The sequence below is a fragment of the Pteropus medius genome, unplaced genomic scaffold (genome assembly GCF_902729225.1).
Source record: "Pteropus medius unplaced genomic scaffold, Ma_sr-lr_union100, whole genome shotgun sequence".
NCBI lineage: Eukaryota > Metazoa > Chordata > Mammalia > Chiroptera > Pteropodidae > Pteropus > Pteropus medius.
Window position 1 is genome coordinate 20,685,659 of NW_024340692.1, and position 24,474 is coordinate 20,710,132.

Below are 24,474 nucleotides of genomic sequence, written 5' to 3' on the forward strand. Positions count from 1 at the left end.
GTGTTTTTTAAACATAACTATATATAGATACAAGTAGACAAATATAGAAATACATATAATTATATACACATATATCATTCTGTCAACTGAGAAGACCTAGAAGCAATGATATCCAGTACCAATGAGCAGATCTGGTACCCATTCTTCATTTCTGAATACCATTCTCCAATAAAGAAATCAGGGCTTTTGGAGAAATGATTCCAGGACTAGGGTGGAGAAATTATAAGAGAAACATCTATGCCAGAACCTTGAGAAGGTAAGGAAAGTCTTAAAAAAAAAAAAAAAAAAAAGATGGGGTCTGTATTAGTTTTCTACTGCTGTGTAATAAATTCCCACAAACTTAGCAGCTTAAAAAAAGACACAGTAATTCAGTTCTGTAGATCAAAAGTACAGCTTGACATGTAAGGTTCTCTGTTCAGAGCATCACAAAGCTAAAATCAATGTGCCAGCCAGGTTGTGTTCTTTCTGAAAGCTCCGGGAAAGAATCTACTTCAAAGTTCATTCAGGTTGCTGCCTGAGTTCAGATCCTTGAGGTTGTAGGACTGAAGTCCTTGTTTCTTTGCTGGCTGGCCATGGGGAGTCACTCTTAACCTCTGAAGGCTGTTCTCAGGTTCTTGTCACATGACTCCATCATGAAAACCAGATTTATTCTCACATTGAATCCCTCCCACACTTTGCACCTAACTTCCTCTGTCTCTGATCTCTCACCCATACTTAAAGGGTTCATATGATTAGGTCAGGTCCACCTGGATTATCTCCCTATGTTAAAGTTAACTGGTTTGGGACTTTAATTACATCTGCAAAATTCTTCACAGTAGTACCTATATTAGTGTTTGATTGAATAACAGGATGTTACACAGGGGCTGGGAATCTTGACACTCATCTTAGAATTCTGCCTACCACAGGGTCCTATACAATAGGACACGAGATACAGCAATCAATAAATATAAATTGCTAGAATATTATTGTTTAAGTCTGTGGGATCCAGATAAATCAACAGCTTACTCTTTAAAAGTAATCTTCTTAATCAGTGTTTGCCTCAATCAACTTCATGTATTGTCAGACATCACTAATAGTTTATCAGAAACAGTGCAAACGTGCATTTCAAGTACTGTAAAGGAAGAGAGCTTTGTATTTAGTGCCTACTATGGGTTCCCCAAAGCCTGCATTTTATCCTACTCTGCTCCTCTGAGGTATTACTGTCCCTATTATCTGAAGAGGACAAGGCTCAAATTGTTTAGTGAATCAGCTGGCATTGATTTCCATCAAAAAATCTTGTAAATGCAAAAGTGCACTGCCAATGTTAACCAGCATTCACACAATAATAAAACACATTTAAAAAGGGGGAGAGCACAAGAGCCAGCTTGAAATGCCTCCCAAAGGCTAAATTTGAGATCATTCGTGCAACAAAATAATGATAGTAATGGATTATAACACAAAATAAAATATATACCCATTATATAATTGAATAAAAAAATGAGGGTGAAAGGAAAGCTCTCAGTAAAATTCAAATATATGTAAAAGGGATGATAGTAGAAAATTACCATTTGACATATACCAGAGCAATAAGTATTTCAGGCAGAATGATCAGCAAATCTTAAATTTGTGGGCAGAATGATGAGAAATGGGTATTTACATAGTCTCAAAGTATCTTTCCAGAAAGATACTTTGTAATTAATTACAAAGAAAATAGTAACCATACAACAGGAAAACCTAGCAGACACTACCTTAATCAAGTAATGTTACAATCCCCAATAAGACAAGTTGACATCCAGTGCCTCCCGATGTGATGCACTGAGGATACATCACTTCTATGGAGTTCTTACCAGAGTAATTATGAGAAACAACAGACAAAGCAAAATTGAGGGCATCCTATAAAATAAGTGAACAGTACTTTTCACAAAGTACAAAGGTCATGAAAGGCAAGGAAATGGCGAGGAATTGCTTAAGAGACTAAGGTGATACTACAACTAAATATAACGCGACTCTGTATTGAAATCTGGGCCAGAAAAAAGATATTAGTGAGGTAATAGCAAAATTTTAATGCAGTCTATATTTTGTAGTTTCAGGTCACTCTTTCCATATCCTCATAATAGTATAATAGTATTAATGTTAATTTTCACAATCATATTGTGGCAGTTAACATGTTACATTAGGGAATCTGAGTAAAGTGTATACAACTTAAAGCAGGGGGGAAAAAATCCCTTTTAAATTCCCATCTCAATTATCCGCAATGCAATTTTGCCAAGTTACCTGAAGTGTACTTATTAACAACTTTTTTTAAATGGAATTGTTTCAAATCTCTCTCTCCATATATATATATATGCATACATACTCTATATATTTTACATATTAAACATACATGTATGTTTACATAAAAAAATACTTATCAAAACATCAAATGTATTCTGTGATTTTTGCCTTATGGTCGACACATAATGCTTAAAAAAGTTGTCTGAGCTACTCCTTGTATCTCACATAAGATCTGTCAAAATAACTACCTCCTATTGTTCATTTGGCGAAAATGTCTGTCTTTATCATATAATAAATTGAGCATATTTCCAATGTTTTACTATTTGATCTCTGCTATGGACCTTTTGTATACACATCTTTGGGAAAAATCTCCTAGCATTGTAAATGTTCCTAGAAAAATTGCCGACATTACCTTCCCCTCAACAGATAAGAATGCCCATTTATTAATTATGCAATATTTACTTACTATTACGTGAAAGGTACTGTTCTGGACACTAAGAAGAGCAGCAAACAAAAATAGACATTTTTCTACCCTCAGTTCAAACAGACCGGGGGCAGTAGGGATGTTTACCACTTTATTTTTTTCCACAGTACTTTAATTGTTTCCCCCATTTGCTGGCTGTCCTTGCTATATCTTCAATTCCAATTCTTATCCTGAAACGTCTAGTAGCAATTTAAAGTGAAATGAAGTGCAACTATAGCAAGCACATTTATTCTAATTATTTTTTGTACCTATAAGGGTATTATAAAAATTAAGATAATGCAAGTAAAGTACTTAGAACATCATTTGACAATAAATATAGTCTCTCTGAGGTAGACACTATTTATTATTTCTCATTTTACAAGTGATGAATCTGAGGCTTGGAGATGAAAAATAACATACTTAATATTACACAGGTAGAAAGTAGCAGTCCAAAACTTTCAACCATGTCTGACTCCAAAGCTTTAACTCTTAACCACAACACTATACAGTTTGCCTTTTGTTCTAGAATATACTTATTAATGTCAACCCATATTTAAATCCCACAGTACACACAAAACATCGTTTTTTTCCCCTTCACATTGGCATTTATCACCCTTCCTCATTTTTGGATCTTATGTCAGTAACAATAAAAAACATAGAAGCAAGGACTACTCAATTACAAAACCAACATTCTGGATGCAAATTAACTTAATCATTGATACTCATATAACTCAAACGCAAACTGCTTACTTTATTTAACAAAGAAATAGTAAAAACACAATAATTTAGTTGTAACAAAGCCATCAACAGAGCAAAATAAACACAAAGCTAACTAAGAGGCATTGCTTCAGCTCAAATGTTTAATCTCCTTTAAACAGGAAAAACTACCATGGTTCTCAAACCCATCTGCACACTACAGGGATGGGGGTAGGGTGGAGATTGGTGCTTAAAAAAATAGCTATACCCAAGGCCCGCATCAGAACAACTAAATGAAAATCTCTCAAGAGTGGAGCTCAGGCAAAGATGTATGAAGTGTTGTCAGTGTTGAGAACTACAAATCTAAAGCAAAAAGCAATAAAACTATGTCCTCAAAGAAACTGAAAACTAAAAAACTTAAAAAAAGAAATGCAATAGACTTCTTTCCTCTTATCCTGGGAAAGGGGGAAGGGAAGCACCTTCTCATTTCTCATTGTTCGTCATCCATTTCTGATAACCCAAAGTAGAGTTTAACAAACATTGGATATTGGAAGTTATGCAAACAGGCTACCCAAATTGAATTCTCACATTACATTTAGAAGGCTCTTTTAAAACAATACCAGCTTTCAGAAAGAATCCCCCACATTTTAAGTTTGCATAGATGTTTAATTCAGCTATCTGTTCAACTAAGAAGAGTCAATAAAGTATACTAGAAAGCATTTTATTAATAATTATAAAATACTCATTTCATGTATCACAAATTAACTTTTTGGTAAAGAAATATCTGAGTGTTTACCATCTATTTCTAAAACTGTCAGAATCCCTTTTTATGTGATTGAGATCTTCAAATTTAGAATCTAAACATAAATTTTCTTTAAGAATGTATACATAAAATACTTCCCCTATAACTAACTGCACTATATCCTTGACAAATCCTACTAGGAGTTTCTGTAGTGACTGCAGGTATTTATCTTTAAAAAAACTTTTCCTCATTTTTCAGGTTTAGGAATGAAATCACATCAAGTATGGAAAATAACTTTTTTCCTTAGGAATACATAAATTCACTTAGAGATGTCTCCTCAAATTCAGAAAAACCCATTTCTTCAAGTCCTCTGTCAAGACTCCATGTCAATCTCAACTACTTCATTCTTGCCCTGAAGCCTTGCTTCTGTCAGGTTGTCTTCATTTACATCTTCAATGTCTGCCAGATCAATAGGTGGTAAAGGATTCCTCCAGTACTGGAAGGTATTATACTGCCAAAATTCTTCATTGAGCTTTAGGGAAAAAAGAGAAAAATGAAAGTATATCGAGGTTTAAAAAAAGTTAAATTTTTCAGGAAACAAAATTTTTTGTTTTAAAAGCAAACTCACATAAGATTTTGCAGTTTTTGTATCTTCAAAAAATATTTTTATTTTTAATTCTGTCTAATCAAAGTACTTCCTAGACTCAGTCAAATCTGTGCATTTTCATATTTGTGGATTTATGTAGGATTTATCCCATATATGTGGGATTTAAAGCTTTTCTTGTTAGTAGTTTAAATTTAAAAATTCCCTTCAAGAGTATCTCTTTCAGGTGAACACAGTGTGTGTGTGTGTGTGTGTGTGTGTGTGTGTGTGTGTGTGTGTGTGTGTGTGTGTGTGTGTGTCTTACTGTAAAAGTATACAGATGAAATTTATTGATTTCATTAACCGATGTCACTATAAAAAAAATTTTTTTAAAGTTTAATTTAAAAAAAATAAGAGTATCTCTTTTGACAAATTTTCTCCCATTTTCAACCAAAGACAATGTCTGAAAAGTCTTAAAATGTTACCTTAAAATTTATTTTTGGTCCTTTTCCTGAGATTTAGTATTTTAACGAATGGACTTTACATAGGCTCAAATATTTTGATCACCTTCTAAAAAGTATTAAGATATACAAATGGAAAATAGCAAAAAAAACTTAAACTGATCATTTTATTAAAATACCATTAAGTATAAGGCATGACTTAGGTCAATATATCAAAACTGATAAATCCAAGTGAATGTCAGCCTCTTAAAAATTCAACAACTTACACTGAATGACTACAAAATTGTTTTACAGAACTATGAAGTGAAGCTCAAAACTGGCTGTTTCAAAAGCGCCTCCAAAATACTTTGTGCAAAGGAAGCATCAATGGAATTATATACAGGCTCCCAAAGTGTTCGTTTTCAAGGTTAATATCCTTCCTAGGTGGATATCTATGTATCTGTATCTATTCTACTATGTTGTGTTCTTATGTTAGGTTCATACTTACTAGAGCAGAATTATCCAAGAGAAATATAATGGGAGCCACATTTGTAATTTAAAACTTTCTATTAACAACAATAAAAAAGTAAAAGAAAAAAAAAAACCGGGTGAAATTAATCTTATTTTTTTTTATCTAATATATCCAAACTATTATTTCAACATTCAGTTAATATTTTAAAAATTAATGAGATGTTTTACATTCTTTTTCTCATACTAAGTCAGTTTTCAAAATCTGTCAGGTATTTTACATCCAGCACTATTCAGACTAGCCACATTTCAATGCTCAATTGCTGAATGTGGCTACTTTACTGAAGAGAGCAGGTTTCTAAGAAAATCTTGTTAAATTTATTCAGTGTCTTAGACACTAAGGCTTAGAGAATTAGGGGTCTCTGTGGAATTTCTTAACATTGGGATAATGTAATAATTCGAAGGGTGTCATGAAAAATTCCATTTTGATAAGCAATACAGTTAAAAACAAGGATCTATTTCTTTGCTTACTGGAAAAAATCTATTGTTCAAATTACCTACTTATAAACATGGGCCAAAGGAAGATCCTTTAATGATGTCAGTATAACTCAACAGCTAAGAGCACAAAGTCTTCCTCCAGACAGACCTGGGTTTGCATGCTAACTTCTCTACCCACTAACTCTGATCTTGACCTAAGTGTTTCCTAATTGGTAAAACATAGAGAACTCTTGCATATTAAGGTTTAGCACTGCAATTGCTCATTACTGCTAGGTATTATATCTCAAAAAGCCTATGAATCATCAATCACTTTCTTACTTTTGCTTTTTTTATTTTTTTTATTTTTTTAACGCCTACAGTACCCAGTCTTCCTAGTAGGTGGTCTCCCATCCAAGTACTAACCAGGCCCGACCCTCCTTAGCTTCCAAGATCAGATGGGATCGGGCATGTTCAGGTGGCATGGCTGTAGACTTTTTTGCTTACTTTTTATTAAAAATATCTAACACTAAAGGTCAACACTAGAGCAATGAATCTGCATAAAGTAACACTAACATGAGAAAACATGAATATTTAATAATGTAATACTTGGTTTTTAGTTCTCTAGTTGAAAATCTGAAACAACTCAGGAAATATTGAGGTTCTAGGACATAAAAAGAGGTACCATTACTCTGCCTAGTTGCATGCTCAATATAGAAAAGGCATATTTGAGAAAATTTTTCCTAAATGAGATCCCAAGGGTTGAGGGGCAAGGGCCTAAGCACAACAGGAACCAGGGAGACATTTCTCTGGTTCTGAACTGAAAAAGCTTTTTAGCTTCATGTTTCTGTTTTATCCTGTTTTCCCTTGGCAATTATCTGTAAAACCTTTCAAACAAAAAACTGCATCTTTGGAGGCAAGAAGAGGGAAGTTGTAGAAAACATGTCCCTCTATTAAGTTTGCAGGAGAAGCAACTTTAAAAAAATAGGAGGGTTCCTGGGCTTTTCCTAAAAAAATAAAAATAAAAAATAAATAAAAAAACAGGAGACTGGTCTTGAAAAAGAAACTCCCAGAGCCAAGCTTGTTTCTTGCCATGAGCTTGTAGTGACTATAAGAAGCAGAAAACTGCCAGATGGAGTCTCTGCTGTGGTGGACACAGGTATGTCTAGGAGATTCTAAGCAAGTGTCTGTCGGCCTACTAAAAAATTCTTCTTTGCCTAACTGCTATTTCCATATTTCCCTCTTACCAATTTGTGACATAATGCAGATATTCTGGTAAGAAAGAAAAGCCTATGCATGGATGGGGTCTGTCTGAAAAGGTAAGTTTTCAAACTACACAATGTTTAGCTCACATATCAAATAGGTCTGGATGACTATCAGGTTTTTTTTTCCCAAAACGTAAGTGTTATGGTTCAGTTTTAAGCAAGCTGATTTTGAATATCTAAAAGCAATCCGAATAAAAGAACAAACAAAACAGAAACAGACTGATAGATACAGAGAACTGTTGGTTGCCAGATGAGAGAGGCATTGGGGGACTGGATGAAAAAGATGAAGAGATTAAGAAACCCAAATTGTAGTTATGAAACAGTCAAGGGGATGTAAAGTACAGTATATGGCACATAGTCAATAATGTTATAATACTTATATCTAGTGCCAGGCGGGTACTAGATTAATGGGGGAGGAGGATCACTCTGAAAATTACATAAATGTCTCACCACTATACTGTAGACCCGAAACTAACATTAAGTACTGAATGTTGACTGTAATTGAAAATAAAAACAAATTAAATAAAAGCAATTTGAAGAAAAAAGTCTAAATAAGGCATATGCCTCCTAAATTCGAAGAAAACTGGGGGTAGAAATATTTAGTTTATAATTTTAAATTTAGTTAGTTAGTTTCAAGTATACAGTACATTGGTTAGACATCTATTTAGTTCATAAAACAATTCCAATTGCTCCCTCCCTCACCTGACCCTCCACCTTGCCAACATATTAACACTAACTGTATTCCCTATGCCATGCTCCCCATCCCCATGATCAGCTACTTCTTTAACCCTTCATCCCATTCTCCCAGCCCCCCAACCCTCCTCCCCTCTGTGCGTCACAAACTGTCCACTATATTTGTGAGTCTGTTTTTGATTAGTTGTTCTTTTTATTCCTTGGATTCTGCATATAAGTGACATCATATAGTGTTTATCTTTCTCTGTCTGACTTAAATACCTTCTAGGTCCATTCAAGCAATATCTTTTTCTATTCTTTAATTTCTAATTTCATCCAGAAATGCTCATGATTATGTGTGAAGGATAATTTCTCACCACCACAGTAAAGCATCTTTCCTAACTATATAAAATTCTCATCTTATTGGGTTTTTCCACCAAGAACAAGTCATGCCAAAGGAAACTCAAATAATTTTTTTTGCAAGGTTATTTCATAAACTCTGCATAAACCACTTAGGACAATGGAGGATTTGGAGTAGATGCTATGATACAGTGCTTGATAAGAGTCTGGTGACTTCTGGACCCTATATTTGGGTTTTCTATCCCCATAGCTCCTAGTAAGTCAACAAAGAACTGCCAAAAAGCAGTCTGAATTCTAAATCTAGGCCAAAGCCGTCCAAAAAATATATAATGCCAGCCACAAAGATAATTGGAAATTTTCTAGTGGCTGTATTAAAAAAGTAAATGAAACTGGTGAAGTAAATTTTAACCTATTTTATTCAATCCAATACCTCCAAGTTATTTCAATGTGTAATCAACAAAAATTTTTTGAGGCTTTCGAAATCTAGTGTGTATTTTACACTTACATTACATCTCTATTTGGACTAGTCTCATTTCAAGGGTTCGGCTGTTTCACATGGCTAGTGGCTGCAATACTGAACACCACAGATCTCGACAAAACAGATCTAATGTGCAGATATGGGGCAGGCTCACTTCCCAAGAAATAAGAACTCTCCAAAGAGCCTCATATATTAGGACTCAAATTAATTTTCAACAGTAATCCTTTTCATAGGATCATATTTAACACTGAGTTAAAATGCCTTTTCCCAAGATATAGAAGCATTTCCTCTCTACAAAAGAGCTGTACCATGCGTAAAGGACGTCCAGTTAATTGATGGCTACCACAGTACTCATCTCTTCAAAAGGAAATCACAAATTCTACAAAAATTATCGTTAAACAAAGGAGAAAGCACGCTACATCTTTCTCAGATGTTTGTCACTGAGCTAAACCTGTCGTGGTTCAGAAAGTGTTCACCAAGCTCTAGTCTGTCCTGATCTACGCTCCCACTTCCCTCTCACGTAACAGGCCGTTGAAGCTGCAAGGCCATCAACCAGACATCTACCGCACCCGACAGTCAGTTTCCCCTACCAAAACGAAACGTTTTCAGTCTGTCGGACTCTCCCAAACTGCTCCCAAGGGTGGGCTCTGGGGCCCTCGGAGTATTGCCTTGAGGTCGGCATCCATTCCTGAAACGGGGAGGCCGGCTTTTCGCCTTTGGGGGCGTCTTGACAAACGGGTATGGAGAGGTACTATCTGCTCCATCCCGGAGGGCGTAGTGCCTGGGGAAAGGGTGACCCCAACCGCCCCTGCGGCGCCCATCCCGCCCCCAGCCCCTACCTGGAGCGGTGCGGCCCCCCAGTCTCTTCGCGGGGACTCTGCGCGCCCCGCCCCGTCGTCGCCACCGCCCCGCGGGGGCAGGGCGCCCCGGGACTCCTCCCCCGGCCCGCTGGGCCGCTCAGGCGGCTGCAGCAGCGACGACGGCTCGCCGGTCTCTAAGCCGCGATCCTCACACTCCCCGCCGCCGGGGGCGCTAATGTCCCCGCCGTCGCGGCGCTTGCTGGGCGAAGCCGCAGGCTCAGTCATAGCCCCTGAATCGATTCTGCGCTTTCGGGGCAGCTCCGGGACGCCGAGGAGCTGCCCGGGATGCGAAGCCCCCGGCGGCGGGATCCAGAGAGGCGGCGGCGGCTCCTCTGGGAAGTCGCAGAGTAGGAGCCGCTTCCAAGGCACATGGAACGTCAGCGGCTCGGCCGCACGCCGCTTGGCCATGGGCCCCAGAGGTTCGGGCGGAGCCCGCCTGGCGCGGGAGGCCGAGCGCCGATAGCTGCGGAGGTGTAGGGCGGGGGCAGAGCACGCGACGTAGGGCGAGGACTCAGTTGGGCGAGGCGGCGGGAGGAAGGTGGGAAGGGCGCCCTGGAGGGGGCGGGGCGGCCAGGTCCCCACAGCCCTCGCGCGCTGTCCTCGCCGCGGCGGAGGTACGGCCGGACGTTGGGCAGCAACCGCGAAGCGGCGGAGATTCGAACCTACGCACAAACGTGCGGTCGCACACTCGCGCCGGTCAGGCGGAGTCGCTGGTTGGTGGAGGCTCGCGGGGCGGACTCCCGAGCGCCCCCGCGGCCGGAAGTGCGCGCTCCAGAGGAAGGCGGGAAAGCCGCGGCGGGTTTATTAAAGGCCCAGTAGCGATTCCCACGGAGGGCGTGACCTTGTTTCTTCGGTTGGGGAAGGGATTGTGCAAATCCCGCGATCGTCAGAGCGGTTTAAGCTTAAGCCTTTAAAATCTGTATGTTAATATTCCCTTCCTCGAGTCTGTGGCCCTGGGGACGTCTCTAGGAGGGTAAAACACGATTACACAATCTTGAACTAGTGTTAAAAGTCTCTAGCACTACGTTAAGTGATTATTCGAGACAGACTGCCGAATGGGAGTTGGACTGAGGGAAGTAGGCAAAAACTAAGAAAAACATTGCATTGGCTGCTGTGGAAAGTGAAGTAGGCACCAAATTCCTGCAAGGTCTGATTAAAAATTCATTGAAGTTGCAGAGATGTGCAGCTCCTCCAAAATAGCTCATCCAAGAGCCAACCCGAGGGGACAGCTCTTTCTTTTCCAGCTGAAACGTAAACTTGTTTGGCTCTTACATTATGTGAGAAGCGCATAGAGTTCCCTGCTTACTCTGTGCGGTGATCAGAAGTGAGTTTCCAAGACCTTACAGCAAAATTGTGATGTAAAGCAGAGTAAAGAGGGGATAACAGCAATGTATTGACTGTGACTTATATTTTAATAGTTGATAGAGACTAGCCAAGTGAACAAAGTATATGTAAGTCTTAAAAGGAGAAACTGCTATTACCTAGAGAAAAAGTGTGCAAGGAAGAGAATTGTATTCCAAGTGGTAGGTACTACCTATGTGTTAATTACCCGACGCCCCTACACCTCAAAGTTGTGAGAGGAGAGGGCAACAACAGTACTTAAGGAGCACAGAAATATAATTAACAATAGTTTTTCTGTGATATTTCCATTCCCTTTTGTTTGAAGTTGATAACTCATCTGTCTCAGTTTGCCATTTTCAAACCAGTGACATAGATCAGAGAAAATCTTAATTTTATTTGAAAGGTCGCGAGGGTATCCTGCCCCAAAATGATAAAAATGCAGTTTAACAGAGGTTCATTCCTTTGTGGTCTCTCTACAGACTTTTCTCCCCCTAAATTGTGAAACTTATCATCTTTACAAAAAGTTGTATAAAACATATATAATGAAAAGAATGATAGTAATGTACCCAGCACTCAGTTTCAGATAGAGAATATTACTAGTTCCGGAACATGACTAGGTCTCTAGTGACTCCCCTTTTGGCACTGCCCTCTTTCCCCAACTCTAGATAATTACTCTTTTGAATTTTGAGTTAACCATTCTTTTACTTTTCTTTGTAATTTCCCCATGTATGTATATAGTCCTAAATGACATTTCTAGTTTTACTGTTTTAACAGCTTTGAGGCATAATTGACTTAAAATATACTACCTATATTTAAAGTGTTTAATTTGCTGAATTCATATGTATATACCTGTGAAACCATAACCACAATTAAGATAATGCACATATCACCCCCAAGTTTCCTCTTGCCCTTTTGTGATGCCTCCCTCCTTCTCCAGCAATGTAACCGCTGCTTTACTTTATTAGATTAATTTGCATTTTCTAGAGTTTTATGTAAATGGAATCTTACAGTATATATATTCTTTTTGTGTGGCTTCTTTCAGCACAATTATTTTGAAATTCATCCATGTTATTACATGTTCATTCCTTTTAATTATCCAGTATTTGCATATATGTATACAATTTATCCATTCACCTGTTGATGAGTATGTAGGTTACTTCCGTTTTGGGGCTATTACAGATAAAGCTGCTGAAAACATTTGTGTGCAAGGCTTTGTATGGACATAGGGTAAACATGTCCATATTTACTTTTCTCTTGGGTAAATATCTAGAATGGCTGGATCATATAGTGGGTGTACATTTAACTTTTTAACAAACTGCCAAACTGGTCTCCAAAGTGGTTGTAACACTTTAAGTTCCCACCAGCAGTATATGAGAGTGCCAGTTCCTACACATTCTTTCCAACACCTGGTATGGTCAGACTTTAATTTTTGTCTTTTAAAATACGTATCTCATTGTAGTTTTACTTTTAATTTTTATTTCCTTAATGATTCATGATGTTGAGCATCTTTTAAGTGCTTATTTGCTATCTGTATATATTCAATAAAATGTTCAGATCTTTTGCCCATTTAAAAAATTGGGTCTGCTTTGTTTTCCTTATTTTACATTTTATATTTTTATGCATGTAATAGTATTTATATTGAATATAGTATTCTATCATATGAATCTACTCCATTGTCAATAAACATTTGACATTTGAGTTTTTCAGGTTTTTGCAGTACAAATTGTGTGCTTTGAACATACTTGTTTATAATTTCTAAGTCACATGTCCAAGAAAATCTATGTTATGTAGACTGGAATTACTGAATCGTAGCATATATTTATCTTCACCTGGACTAGGTAATGCCAAAGTTTTCTAAAGTGCTTTTTACCATTTTATGTTCCTTCTAGCAATAGATGAGAGATGCCTTTTTTGCCATATTCTTAGCAATAAACTTAGTATGGTCTGACACAAGCTGTGTGAAATGGTATCTCATTGTGGTCTCAGTTTGTTATTTCCTCAGTGAAGTTGGACATCTTTTTATATGTTTATGGACATTCCTGGAGTAGTAATCACAGCTCTATTATAAATACTGTCTCCCAGTTTTTCTCTATGGTATCTTAATGTAGTTATCAGTCTTTTCTGGTTTGCACATCTTACCATCTTTTAAGATGTTTAAGAAATCCTTTCTCAAAAAAACCTTTTCCTACCCCAAGTTCTAGATACTTTATAGTTTTATATTTTTGCTTCCACATTTAAATATTTCATCCATGTGGAACTGATTTGTGTGTGTATAAGGTATGAATGGACTCAGGTTCATTTTTCTTCCCCATATGGAATAACTAGTTCTCTCAGCACCGTATATTGAATAGTTGTCCATTTCTCACTGCAGTGCAGTACCTGTCTTGTCCTAAGTCAGGTTTTAAATAATACACCAATTGTTTGGCAGCTCTCTGTTCAGTTTGGTTTGTATGACATCTTGGGCCAATATAATAGTGTTTTAATTACTATAGCGTTGTAATGTCTTGGATATCTGTAGAGCATATCTTAGTTATTCTTCAGGAGGGTGTTGACTCTTTGACCCTTTGCTTTTCCATATAGAGTCCTCTTGTATAACAATGTTAATCTTTTGGAATTTTGACTGTAACTGCATTGAAACTACAGACCAATTTGAGAACTGACATCTTCCCAATATAGAACACACTTCCTATAAACAATATTATATAGCTCTCTATTTAGATATTTTAAAATGTCTTTCAATAAAGTTTTATAACTCTTACCATAGTTTATTTTTTATTTTTATAATTAAATTTTCAGTTACAGTTGACATTCAATATATTAGTGTCAAGGAATTTATATATCTTTTGTTAAGTTTATTCTTAGGCACTTTATAGTTTTTGTAAATAGCACCCCCCCACCTTTTGTTTTGTTTTACATTTTCTGAGTTACTGTTGTGGCTCTTGGGCTCTTTAAAAAGTCCTGTTAGTAGAACCTGAAATTAGTTTGCCTCAAGTTGTAAATACTATGATATACTTCTTCAAGGAATTTGTCCATTTCATTCATGTCAAATTTGTTGGCATATTTTCTGATTTTCTGCTTCATTGATTTCTACTTAATTTGGGTTTACTCTGCTGCTTTCTCTAGTTTCTTCTAGTAGACCCTAAAGGCCATTGATTTGTCTTTTCGTATGTAAACACTTAAAGCTATAAATTTCTGTGTAGCACTGCTTTAGCGGCAACCCACCAATTTTGTTACGTTGTATTTCATTATCTTTGTTTGAAATACTTTCTAATTTCCCTGGTGATTCCTTTTTTGACTTTGGATTACTTAAATGTGTTAATTTTCCCAAATATCAGGTTTTCCTAGATCTTACTGATTTCTAATTTAATTCCATCTTCATTTAATTCATACTCTGTAATTTTAATCCTTTCAATATTGAGACTTGTTTTATGATCCAGCATGTGAATTATCATGGTGCATGTACCACATGTACTTAAAAAGTTTTCTGCAGGTGTTAGATATAGTGCTCTATAAATGTCTAAGACTAAGATGGTTGACTATTTTTCAGGTCTTATATGTCATTACTCATTTTTTTGTCTGATCTATTAATTGCTGAGAAAGCATTGTTAAAATCTCCAACTTATAATGGTGAAGTTTTCTGTTTCTCCTTTTAGTTCCATCAATTTTTATGTATTCTGAAGCTCCATTATTAGGTTTACACATACTATGATTGTTACATCTCTAATATATTAACTCTTTAATACCGCTATCTTTCTTTGGTAATGCCGTTCATTTTGAAATCATCCTCATTTGATATATAAAGAGCCATTCCAGCCCTCTTATGCTTACCATTTGCACAATGTGTCTTTTTCCATTTGTTTACTTTCAATCTAACTCTGTCTTTATGTTTAATCTCTTGAAGACAACATATACAGTATAGTTGGGTCTTGCCTTTTCTGACATTCTCCTACTCACATATGCTCCGAGCGCCCTGTACCTGTCCTTTACCATGGTTACCTTAATTCTTAACAATTATGTAATTTAATTACTTGTTTGATATCTTTCCTCTGCTATATAAGCTCTGTGATGGGGGAAACAGTATCTGTTTAGTCAACCTCTGCATTGCCAAGACCAAGTCTGCTGCCTGACGCAATTAGAGTCTCGATAAATACTTGTGGAATGAATAAAGAAATAAAGAGCACACAGCAAATAGTGAGGCTGGGGTACTGGCCAGGTCTATCTTCCTCCATTTTATTCCATCCTCAATTCCAGGCTGTCTGTGATGGTAAAGAGCCTCCTCCCTCCAAAACAAACAAACAAAACCTGCATTTTTCAAAAGATTTTAGTACAATTTTCAACAAAATAGATTAGCCATGATTAGAATGTTTAATAATAGGTTGTGTTGTTGAAGATATGGAGAAACAGATACTCACTCTTCTTGTTTTAGTGTTTTAAAGTGTAACTTTTTAAGAGGCTTCTGGCACCATCTGTGAAATTTTAAAAACGCACATGGCATTTTCAGCAGTTCTACATAAAGTATACATTCCTAGCAGTTCTCAGAATGCATACTCTACATAGTACTAGTACTGACAATGGACACGGAGGTATGTACAGAACTATTCATGGAAATTTAATGCTATATAGCAAAAGATTGAAAACAACATAATTAAATGCTGTGCAGCTTTTATTAAATGAAGTAAATTTATGTGTATGGATATAGAACAATTAGCAAAACATAAGTCAAAAAATCAAGGTATACAATATTTCTAGGCCACAAATACATTAAAAAGCAGAGAATACATATACATGTTTGTGTGCGTATGTGTATTTTTTTTGGTACTGCACAGATGTTCCTGGGAGGATACTGTTAACAACAGGGTAGGATACTGAGGAATGTGGGCAGAGAGCATAAGGAACACAATCTTGCACTACTTCAGATTATCTTAGTGTCACTGATGTCTTTTGTGGGTTAGAAGCTTCTTTACTACAGGCCAACACTTAGAATTTCTGGCTTCCATTATCTTCTGTTGGGAGACAATTTTCCATGGGTCTTTTGCAATTCAGCATATTTTGTAAGCAAACACCGGCTGCCTTTATTCCAGATTACCTTTTCAAGGATATGTATACAGTAGACAAGCTTGGAAGATTACAGTGTTTCCCTCTGGAGCTAAGGGCAGGTTTGCTCACTGTCCAATATATCTTCTAGTAGGGCAAAAAGGCACATTTACTGTTTGCCCATCATAAAAGATTAAGGTTTCCTAAACTCAAGGATCTTCTGTAACATAATCCAGTGCTTGTTTTGGCATCACTAGCACTCTGTGTGTCACTCTGTGAGAGTAGGGCCTCAGGGAACTGGAACAAAATTATACTCTGGCTACTGCTATTGCTGTAATAAACTTATGACTTTGCTGTAGTTCTGTGTCTTCTGCTACCATTCCTGAAACTTGCAGACCAATGCCTCAGGTGAAGTGCCACACAGAAAGGCAGTAGACCTGGCCTCACCAACAGCTTGAGCCAGATGGCACAATCTTTTAGCAAAGAGTTATCTCTCCTGGAGCAAACTGTGACAAGTAGATAAACTCTCATTCTCTCCTTCTGGTGAACTGTTCTTAGTTTTTCTTTCTAGACTATCCAGAAATATCCCCATGTAGCCAAGTGATTATATCTCTTTTGTGAAAGCGGTAGTTGGCTTGGTAACAAATACTTTATATTTTCTTTCTCATTCTGTGCTCCTTTATATTCTAAAAACCATAATTTTTCTTAAGCCTATCAGAATTGATGTTGCAAGGCAATTAAGTAAAATGAATTCTAAAGAGGGACAAGCCTCTCCAAAGAGAGATGGGACACACAACTTTTTCACATTTGGCAGAGTACAGGGAACTGGCTGCTTTATAGGTGCAAAGAAAAAAATCGGAAAAAATTTTACATTCTTGGTAATTGTGAATTAGCATCTTAGTTTGGAATAGCTGGGAATCCCAGACACAAGAGATGTTTGCACTCACTCATAAGCTTTTTCCATGATCTTCCATTGGGAGAAAGATTTGGGGCAGGGTGGGAGACTGGAGAGAGCCCCCCTGGAAGGCGTATATATGAATTATAGCTGCTACTGAGGTGAGACAGGCATAAAAGCCCATCTGTTTCCCTGAAACATTCTCTACTGTAAGCAAATCCATAAGTTGTTGATAGAGGGTCAGCAAACAATTCTCCCAGGAAGATACTGCTTGTGGGAGAGGAGTAAAAGTAAATCCACCTGCCTCAGGGCTGGGGTAGGAAACCCTCTCATCCCCAGAACAAGGACAAGATCCTTGGAGGAAAATTAGAAGCAAAAATATACATTTGGGGAAGGGGAACAAAAGATAATTTGGTTACTAGTATCTTCCACTGATACTTCTACTGGAAGAGCAGGAAATTCCTGCTTAAGACCAACCACAAATACATGCAGAAGAGGATAAGAATGCTGGCAAAAGGCCCACATATGAGGCACAGGGGCACAGAGAGGCTGGACTAAGACAACTTCACTGAACCTAGCACAGACTAAGGAGGAACAGCAGTCTTCCTCTGGGGGAGAGGCAGGAGCATGGAGCGAGAACTCTGGCACAGGCATGCAGAGACAGCTGAATACGGGAGATGGAGCAGGAATACCAGTAAAAAAAGCCACTGGCATCCTGTCCTCTACTCTGAGCACGAGGTAACCCACAGCTCACAGTGGAATTTGGAACCTGTGGTGCTCTGCAAATAATAACAAAATGAACTTGAGTTGAGTTCTTTGCAAGATTGATTCAACCTCTCATACCAACCTAAGTTAAGGAATATATTTCTACCCAGGTAAAATATTGTTTACTTCAGGTTCTGTATTTTTCCCCTCCTTCTCTTCCTCCTCCTCCTCCCCCTCCCCCTCTTTTTACTTTTTTTTTTTTCCTTTATTTTTACAAAGTAAATAGAATTCAATGAGACTCGGGAAAAAAGCAAGAGGAAAAAAAATGTCAAGAAATGAGGTGGTTCAGATATTGGGATTTTCTGTCAGGGACTAAAAATCCTATAATAAAGGCTATAATAGAAAAAGTGGGTAACATGCATTGACACATTGGTAATTTCAGCAGAGATGAATACTATAAAATAAAAGATAAATGGAAATGCTAGAAATTAAAAGCATGATATCAAATGAAGATGGATAAAAACGAGCTCTTCATAAATCTGAAAGACAAAGATGGAAAAAAATGAGTAAAATTCAACAGACAAAACTAAGCAACTAGATAACACCAGAACAGAGTGTTTGGGAGTTGTGGGACAATAATGAGCAATCTAATGCATATGTAGTAGAAATCCTAGAAGGAGAAAAAAGAGAGAACAGGGCAGAAGAAATATTTAAATAAGTAATGGCAACAAACTTTTTAGAAATTGTAACAAAATATCAAACGACAGATCCAAGAAACAGGATAAATTTCATATACAAACCATACAAACCTAGACACATCATGGTTAAACTACTGAAAAAGGAAATATTAAAAGCAGCCAGAGAAAAAATACATCCAGCGGGACAAAGATAAGAATTAGAGCAGAGTACTCATGAAAACAATAGAGTGACATCTTTAAAGAAATTTTTAAAAAGTCAACACAAGAGTCTGTACTCAATAAATAAATCTTTCAGAATGAAGGTAAAATAAAGACTTTTAGACAGACAAAAGCTGAGAGAATTCAATGCCAGAAGACCTGTAATATAAGAAATGTTAGAGAAAGTTCTTCAGATGCAAGTATAATGCCAGATGGAAACTTGGATGCATGTAAAGAAATGATGAGTGTTATGTAACAAACTATCCCCAAACCTAGTGGCTTAAAACAACAAACATTTTCTCAGAGTCTGTGAATTAGAAATCAGTTCAACATCAGTTTAGCTCCGTGGTTCAGTGTTGCTCATGTGGTTGCAGTCAAGACGTTGGCTGGAGTTATCATCTCACAGCCTGACTGAGACTGAAAGATCCATTTCCAAGCTCATCCAATTCATATGATTGTTTGGAGGCCTCAGTACTTCATGATGTGGGATTCTCCACAGGGCTATTTGAATGACCTCATGACATGTCATTTGGCTTCCCCTAGTGTATGTGTTCTGAGAGAAAAATAGAAGCTATAACGTCTTTATGACCTAGCCTTAGAAATCACCACATTTCCACCAGAGTCTCTTCATTTGAAGGGAGACACTACCACCTGCACTTCAAGAGGGAGGGGAATTGGGCTCTCCCAAAGGGAGGGGTATAAAGAATTTGTGGACAGGTTTTTAAAGCACCACACACCAGAAATTATAAACTAGATATGCATAATGGAATTGATATATGCCTGTACTTCTCCTTTCCATGAGTGTAACATTCAAGGACTACTACATGGACTCTCCCCTCCTGGGTGGTCCAGCAGAAATAATACATAACGCTGAAAGGAGAAAGGAAACCATAGCTTCAAAGCCTTAAGGCTGCTGAAATAGAGAGGCCATGACCAGGTACCAGAATAGCACCAACTGCTTGTCACTGTCACCAAATACACCTTTGTACTAAAGAAGGCAGCAATTAATCTGCTACTAAGTTTTTTGTTGAAACTGAATGTATGACTCATGGAGGCTTGTGACTGGTTTGATGTCCCCATTTGGGGGTAGATCAACTTGGACTTGATGCCTAACAAGGTGAAAAGAAGCCAACAAGCCTTGCAAGTCAAACAGAAATAGCATATTCAAGAGTGTAGCCGGTCTGACCCTAAACAGCTTTTGGTGCCATGAAAAAGTGGCAGCTATTCCTTTGAGGGTAAACTTTATAGTTGCTAGCTCAATGGGGCTCTTGATTCACAGACACTCCTATAAACTCCTGGGCATCGATCACAGATAGGCTAAGTTGAAACCTAATGGCGGGGTGGGGTCCAATAGGCTGCTGCCACTGTTCACCCTCAGTGCCAGCTATGTAAAACCAAAAGCAGATGTGATCATTCCTCTCAGTGGATAGAACTTAAAGTTGTACTCATGACTCTGGTCACTCTTCCCCTTGACAACCTTGCTACCTTTTTATTAACTTTTAGATTGTTGCCAATGGCCTGTATGGTCTGCCAGGTGAAAGCTGACAAATGTATATTATTAAGGACACCTCTCTGTGGCCACTAAATTTACACAAATTGCTCAACTTCACTGACTGGCAAAGAAATGAATATTAAAATTAGATATCATGTTTTCCTATCACATAGACAAAATGAAAAGATTAGCAATATCTAGTACTGGTTAGGGAATGGATGGTTATTCTCAAGCACTGTTGATAGCATGTAGTCTTTTTGAAAGGCAACTGACTGAAAATGCACATACAACTGCCTGAATGATTCCATTTCTAAATAGCCACTGAAGAGAAATAATCAAACATATGTAAGAGGCATGTATTAGTATGTTTGTAAAGTTAGAGCAACCCTCCATTAAATTTTACTTGTGTCCTTTCTCCCATTACCTACTATTATATTTCTTTATAATTCCCACCAAACTTTTGGAATCTATACCTATACATGTTATCTTTGACTTTTGCCTCTAAGATTCCACTAAAACTGTTTTCAAAGGGTCATGATAACAGTACTAAAATTAATGTCCTATTACTGATCTTCATCTTTTTCTGTCACTATATAGCAATCAACACAGATCAAATTACATTTAATTGTCTACCATGTCCTTTCATATATTTACATATAATATTTTACATATAACTCATATGACTTCTTAAAAGCCCTTTGAAATAGGTGGTATCAATCCTCTCTTACAGATCAGGAAACAAACTCAGAGCACCTTGCCCAAGATCACAAACAGTAGTTCAAGAAAATGAACCCAGAGTATCTAAGTGCCAAGGTCAGTGTTCGTTCTACTAATGGCGGGTCCTGGAACTTTCTTCTACTGGTTTCGTTTACAGTTCTTTTTCTATTATTTAACAAAATCAAAGATCAGAATAAATTAGTATAAGATATGTGCTCAATTAATTAAAATTCTCATGTCTATGGTTATCACTAATTTAGATGCAAACAACCAAGCAAGTATTATTTCATAACAATTGGCAGACTTTAATAGTCAAGAAAAATTAAGTCCATTATACACACTAAAATTACAGGAAATTTCATGCAGACATGAAGCTTCCAATTCAGCCACTGTGGCAACTTTTAGAATGAGAATTACATATAAATACAGTACATTTTACAGTTCCCAAACGTCATAATTTTATACTGTGATTTATACAGCTTCTCTTTATATTTTACATATTCCACCTTGCTCATCTGATTAACATACCCTAACCTGCACCACTTCAGATTATGGAGGGGAAAAAAAAACCCCAGCAAGCATAATGACCTATCTTCTTCCACTTTATTAAAATGAATGATAACATCTGTGTGTAGAGCTAATTTAAGAAAAAAGTAAAAAACTTTAAGGCTTACACACTTTAGTAGGACTACATGTGAGAAATACAAAATTAAATCCTCCAGTGACACTTCTATTATTAATACCACAATTTTCAAGTTTAGAATATATTAACTACAAACTATAAGAGAAAAAAAGCAATGCAAATTTGTGTGGAACATTAAAAAAATGTATTCATGATATGAGGGAAACATTAAAAACAAATGAAACACCTGATTTCAGAATTAACAAAAATGTAAGCTATAATTTAGAAATACAGGTAACACTACTAAAGAATAAAACCTGATAGCAGAAATTTTAAGTAATAAAGCCAACCCATCGGTGTCAACCTGTTTTTGCCTCTCTGAGATAAAGATCATTTGTTTTGATGTGAGCTGTAAAAAAGTGAATACTAGTCAGTGAATAAAAAGCCTTTCTAAATTACCCATAAACAGCATGCATTCTTTTCCTTTCAATAGATTTTTAAAAAATACCTAGGCTCCTTTTAAGTCTCTTTTCTTTCTTAAAAATAATAATAATAATTTTTTTTCCCCTGGCAATTTATTTCAAGTTCATTCATGTGGTAGGTAATGAGAATTCCCACTAAATGAGCTGCCAAGTATAGAGGGACACAAAAAAGATAAATAGTTAAAAAAACAACAACAACAACTCAACAGGTTTCCATAAATTGACAAGTCAAATTAATTTCATGGAATCCTCTACTGCATAATGGGTATAAAGGCCACAAGAGCTCCATTACTGTATGCAGAAAAGCTCCTACTAATAAGATGCCAAAATCATGTAGTGACTCCCCCAACCTAAACGACATAAAGGTTTAAAGATTTACAAGTAAGTTTTCCTATCAAACCATGACATTTATGCTACCAGCACATACTGAGATTAAGCATCTAATCCAAATGGCCACAGAGGTCATTTAATGCCATCATAATCATCTGTAAAATACTCAAGAGTACTTCCTTTTCTCCAAGAAAAGGTTAAATTTGTTACCTATACCTTCCAAGCTCCTGGAAACAGAATAATAAACATAAAAAAAAAAAAAATACAAAGGAAAACCCCATCCAATAAAGATCTGCTAGAGGTAGAAATTTAAAGCAGCATATACTGTTTTAACCCCAGCTATGAGGGAACAAAAGTGGTGCTAATCTGAAATCAATGGCTGCTGCTTACAATATTAAAGACACATACCACAGGCAGTAATTTATCCCTGAATTTCATATTCAAAATTTCTCCACATTAATACCATCATGACAGTTTTTACTAGTATACAATTGTTTTAATGAAAAAAAGTGCTTGCTTTTATAATCCAGGTAATCTAAAGAAATTATTGCAAACATTTCACTGACCGACTCTGTATTCACTCACAGTTTGAAATCATACATTTCAAATGGGCAGATTTTATTTTTACTTCCCCTGTTTCCTAGCAGTACCTTTAATAAAGGCTTTTGTGCCTCACTTAGCATGTTGAGATCTTCATACATTTCAGAGTGATCCATGATAAGTATGCTTTAAAAACGTGTTGAGTTTAGTGTTGTCAAAAGACTTACCAATTTCTCAGTTACTAGAATGCATTACTGGCCTGTGATCCTATTAAATGTAGCACTTCATAAAAATGAAAGGTCTGATGCTTCTCTAAGTTCAGCTGAGCTAGAAAAAAATAAAAGAATTTGAATAATAAAAGAATAGACACACATTTTATGTATAGATTGCTTAGGTCCAAAGTGAACAAAAATCCCAGTTCCAGATGTTGAATATGACAGAAGATCCTTAGACTCTTCTAAAAATAACATGTGCAATGTTTACAAAACAAATAAAAGAGATTATTATGGATTTCAATACTATTAGTTATTAGCATGGCAGACCTGGAACAGACAGCTTCATGAAGACACTGGAGAAAATGTTTTTCCTACTGAAAGACAATTCTGGGCTTCGAGAAAAAAGTATACTTGAAGACATTTCCTCCATTTTTTACGTGTGTAGTACAAATATGCATGGCATAGTATATTTCTGAAAAAGCGATAGACATATTAAGAAAATAGATGCTATTTCTAAATTTTTTTAGGAATAAAAAGGCACCACTGATTTGAGGTTGTGTCCTGTCATTGTGATAGTTGATTTTGAGTTGTTTATTTCAGGATTTGCTCTTATTAAGCTTTTTTCCTGGTGATATCACTTGAGACCATTATTGTGGTTTACGCACCACAAACAAGACACATTCATAGTAGTATTTCATCATGGAGAGATCATTCACAGTATATGTTGACAAGACAGATTCTTTTTCCACCTGCAATGCAAACAATCATAATGATGATGATGACCATGATGATAACACTAAAAAATACTGAGTACTTGTAAGTGGCAGGTGCTACTTTACATATATTCTGGATGTTAATTCATTTATTACATACAAGTACCCCCACAAGGTTGATACTATTAGTAATTCCACTTTACAAAAACAGGTTGCTCAAGGTCACACCACTAATAAGTGGTGGAACTGGGGATCACACTCAGGCAGTCTAAATCCAGAGCCTGAACTCTAAGCTACTATAATATACTACTTCTCTTTATCTTTAAGAACTAAAGATATTTAGTTTAATTTTTAAATCAATGGAATGTTTCTAAATAAGCACACAACTAAAACACAATAGTCAAAGTATCATAAAACCTTCTAATAATGCACACAATAAAAAAAGACTGAATAGTGCAAAAGCACATATAGTGAACCATATCCCTCTTACACCTACCTTCCCACTCCCATCTACTTCCCCAGCACCTAATTTACTTGGTATCTATCAGTCTACGAAAGGCCAGTACTATGATGATGGTCAGCTAACATTTATTGAAACATGATGACACCAGGGATATAGTTTTCCATTTACATACACATTATCCTAAATACTTATAATTCTAAAAACTAAGTATTATTTTTTTCCCTTCATTGATGAGAAAACAGAGAGGTTAAGAGGTAAAGCCAGTAAATGCCATA

The 24,474-nt window shown here is 36.7% G+C and overlaps 2 protein-coding genes and 1 pseudogene across 3 annotated transcripts in view; all 3 read right to left on the reverse strand.

The window, feature by feature from the left end:
* Positions 1-3,053: 3,053 nt before the first annotated feature.
* Positions 3,054-10,455, reverse strand: CUNH9orf40 (chromosome unknown C9orf40 homolog). The gene is made up of 2 exons (XM_039843220.1): positions 9,734-10,455; positions 3,054-4,686 (listed from the first exon to the last, which is right to left on the reverse strand). Exons 1-2 carry the CDS (start codon positions 10,160-10,162, stop codon positions 4,528-4,530), a joined length of 588 nt encoding a protein of 195 aa, XP_039699154.1. The 5' UTR covers positions 10,163-10,455; the 3' UTR covers positions 3,054-4,527.
* Positions 6,494-6,614, reverse strand: LOC120596998 (uncharacterized; annotated as a pseudogene).
* A 5,285-nt stretch (positions 10,456-15,740) lies between the features above and the next one.
* Positions 15,741-24,474, reverse strand: part of CARNMT1 (carnosine N-methyltransferase 1) — a 49,450-nt gene continuing 40,716 nt past the window's right edge. Inside the window, exon 8 of one of the 2 annotated variants that reach the window (XM_039843094.1) lies at positions 15,741-23,135. In XM_039843094.1, coding sequence (XP_039699028.1) covers positions 23,127-23,135 — 9 coding nt within the window. In that variant the 3' untranslated portion in view covers positions 15,741-23,126. Of the gene's footprint in view, positions 23,773-24,474 lie in introns of both variants that reach the window. The other variant, XM_039843007.1, reaches the window with a different exon arrangement.

Coding starts and splice junctions, on each gene's coding strand:
- CUNH9orf40 (XM_039843220.1), bottom strand. CDS start 10,162: ATGGCCAAGCGGCGTGCGGCCGAGCCGCTGACGTTCCATGTGCCTTGG. Junction 4,687..9,733: donor GGGGGGCCGCACCGCTCCAG/GTAGGGGCTGGG, acceptor TTTTCCCTAAAG/CTCAATGAAGAATTTTGGCA.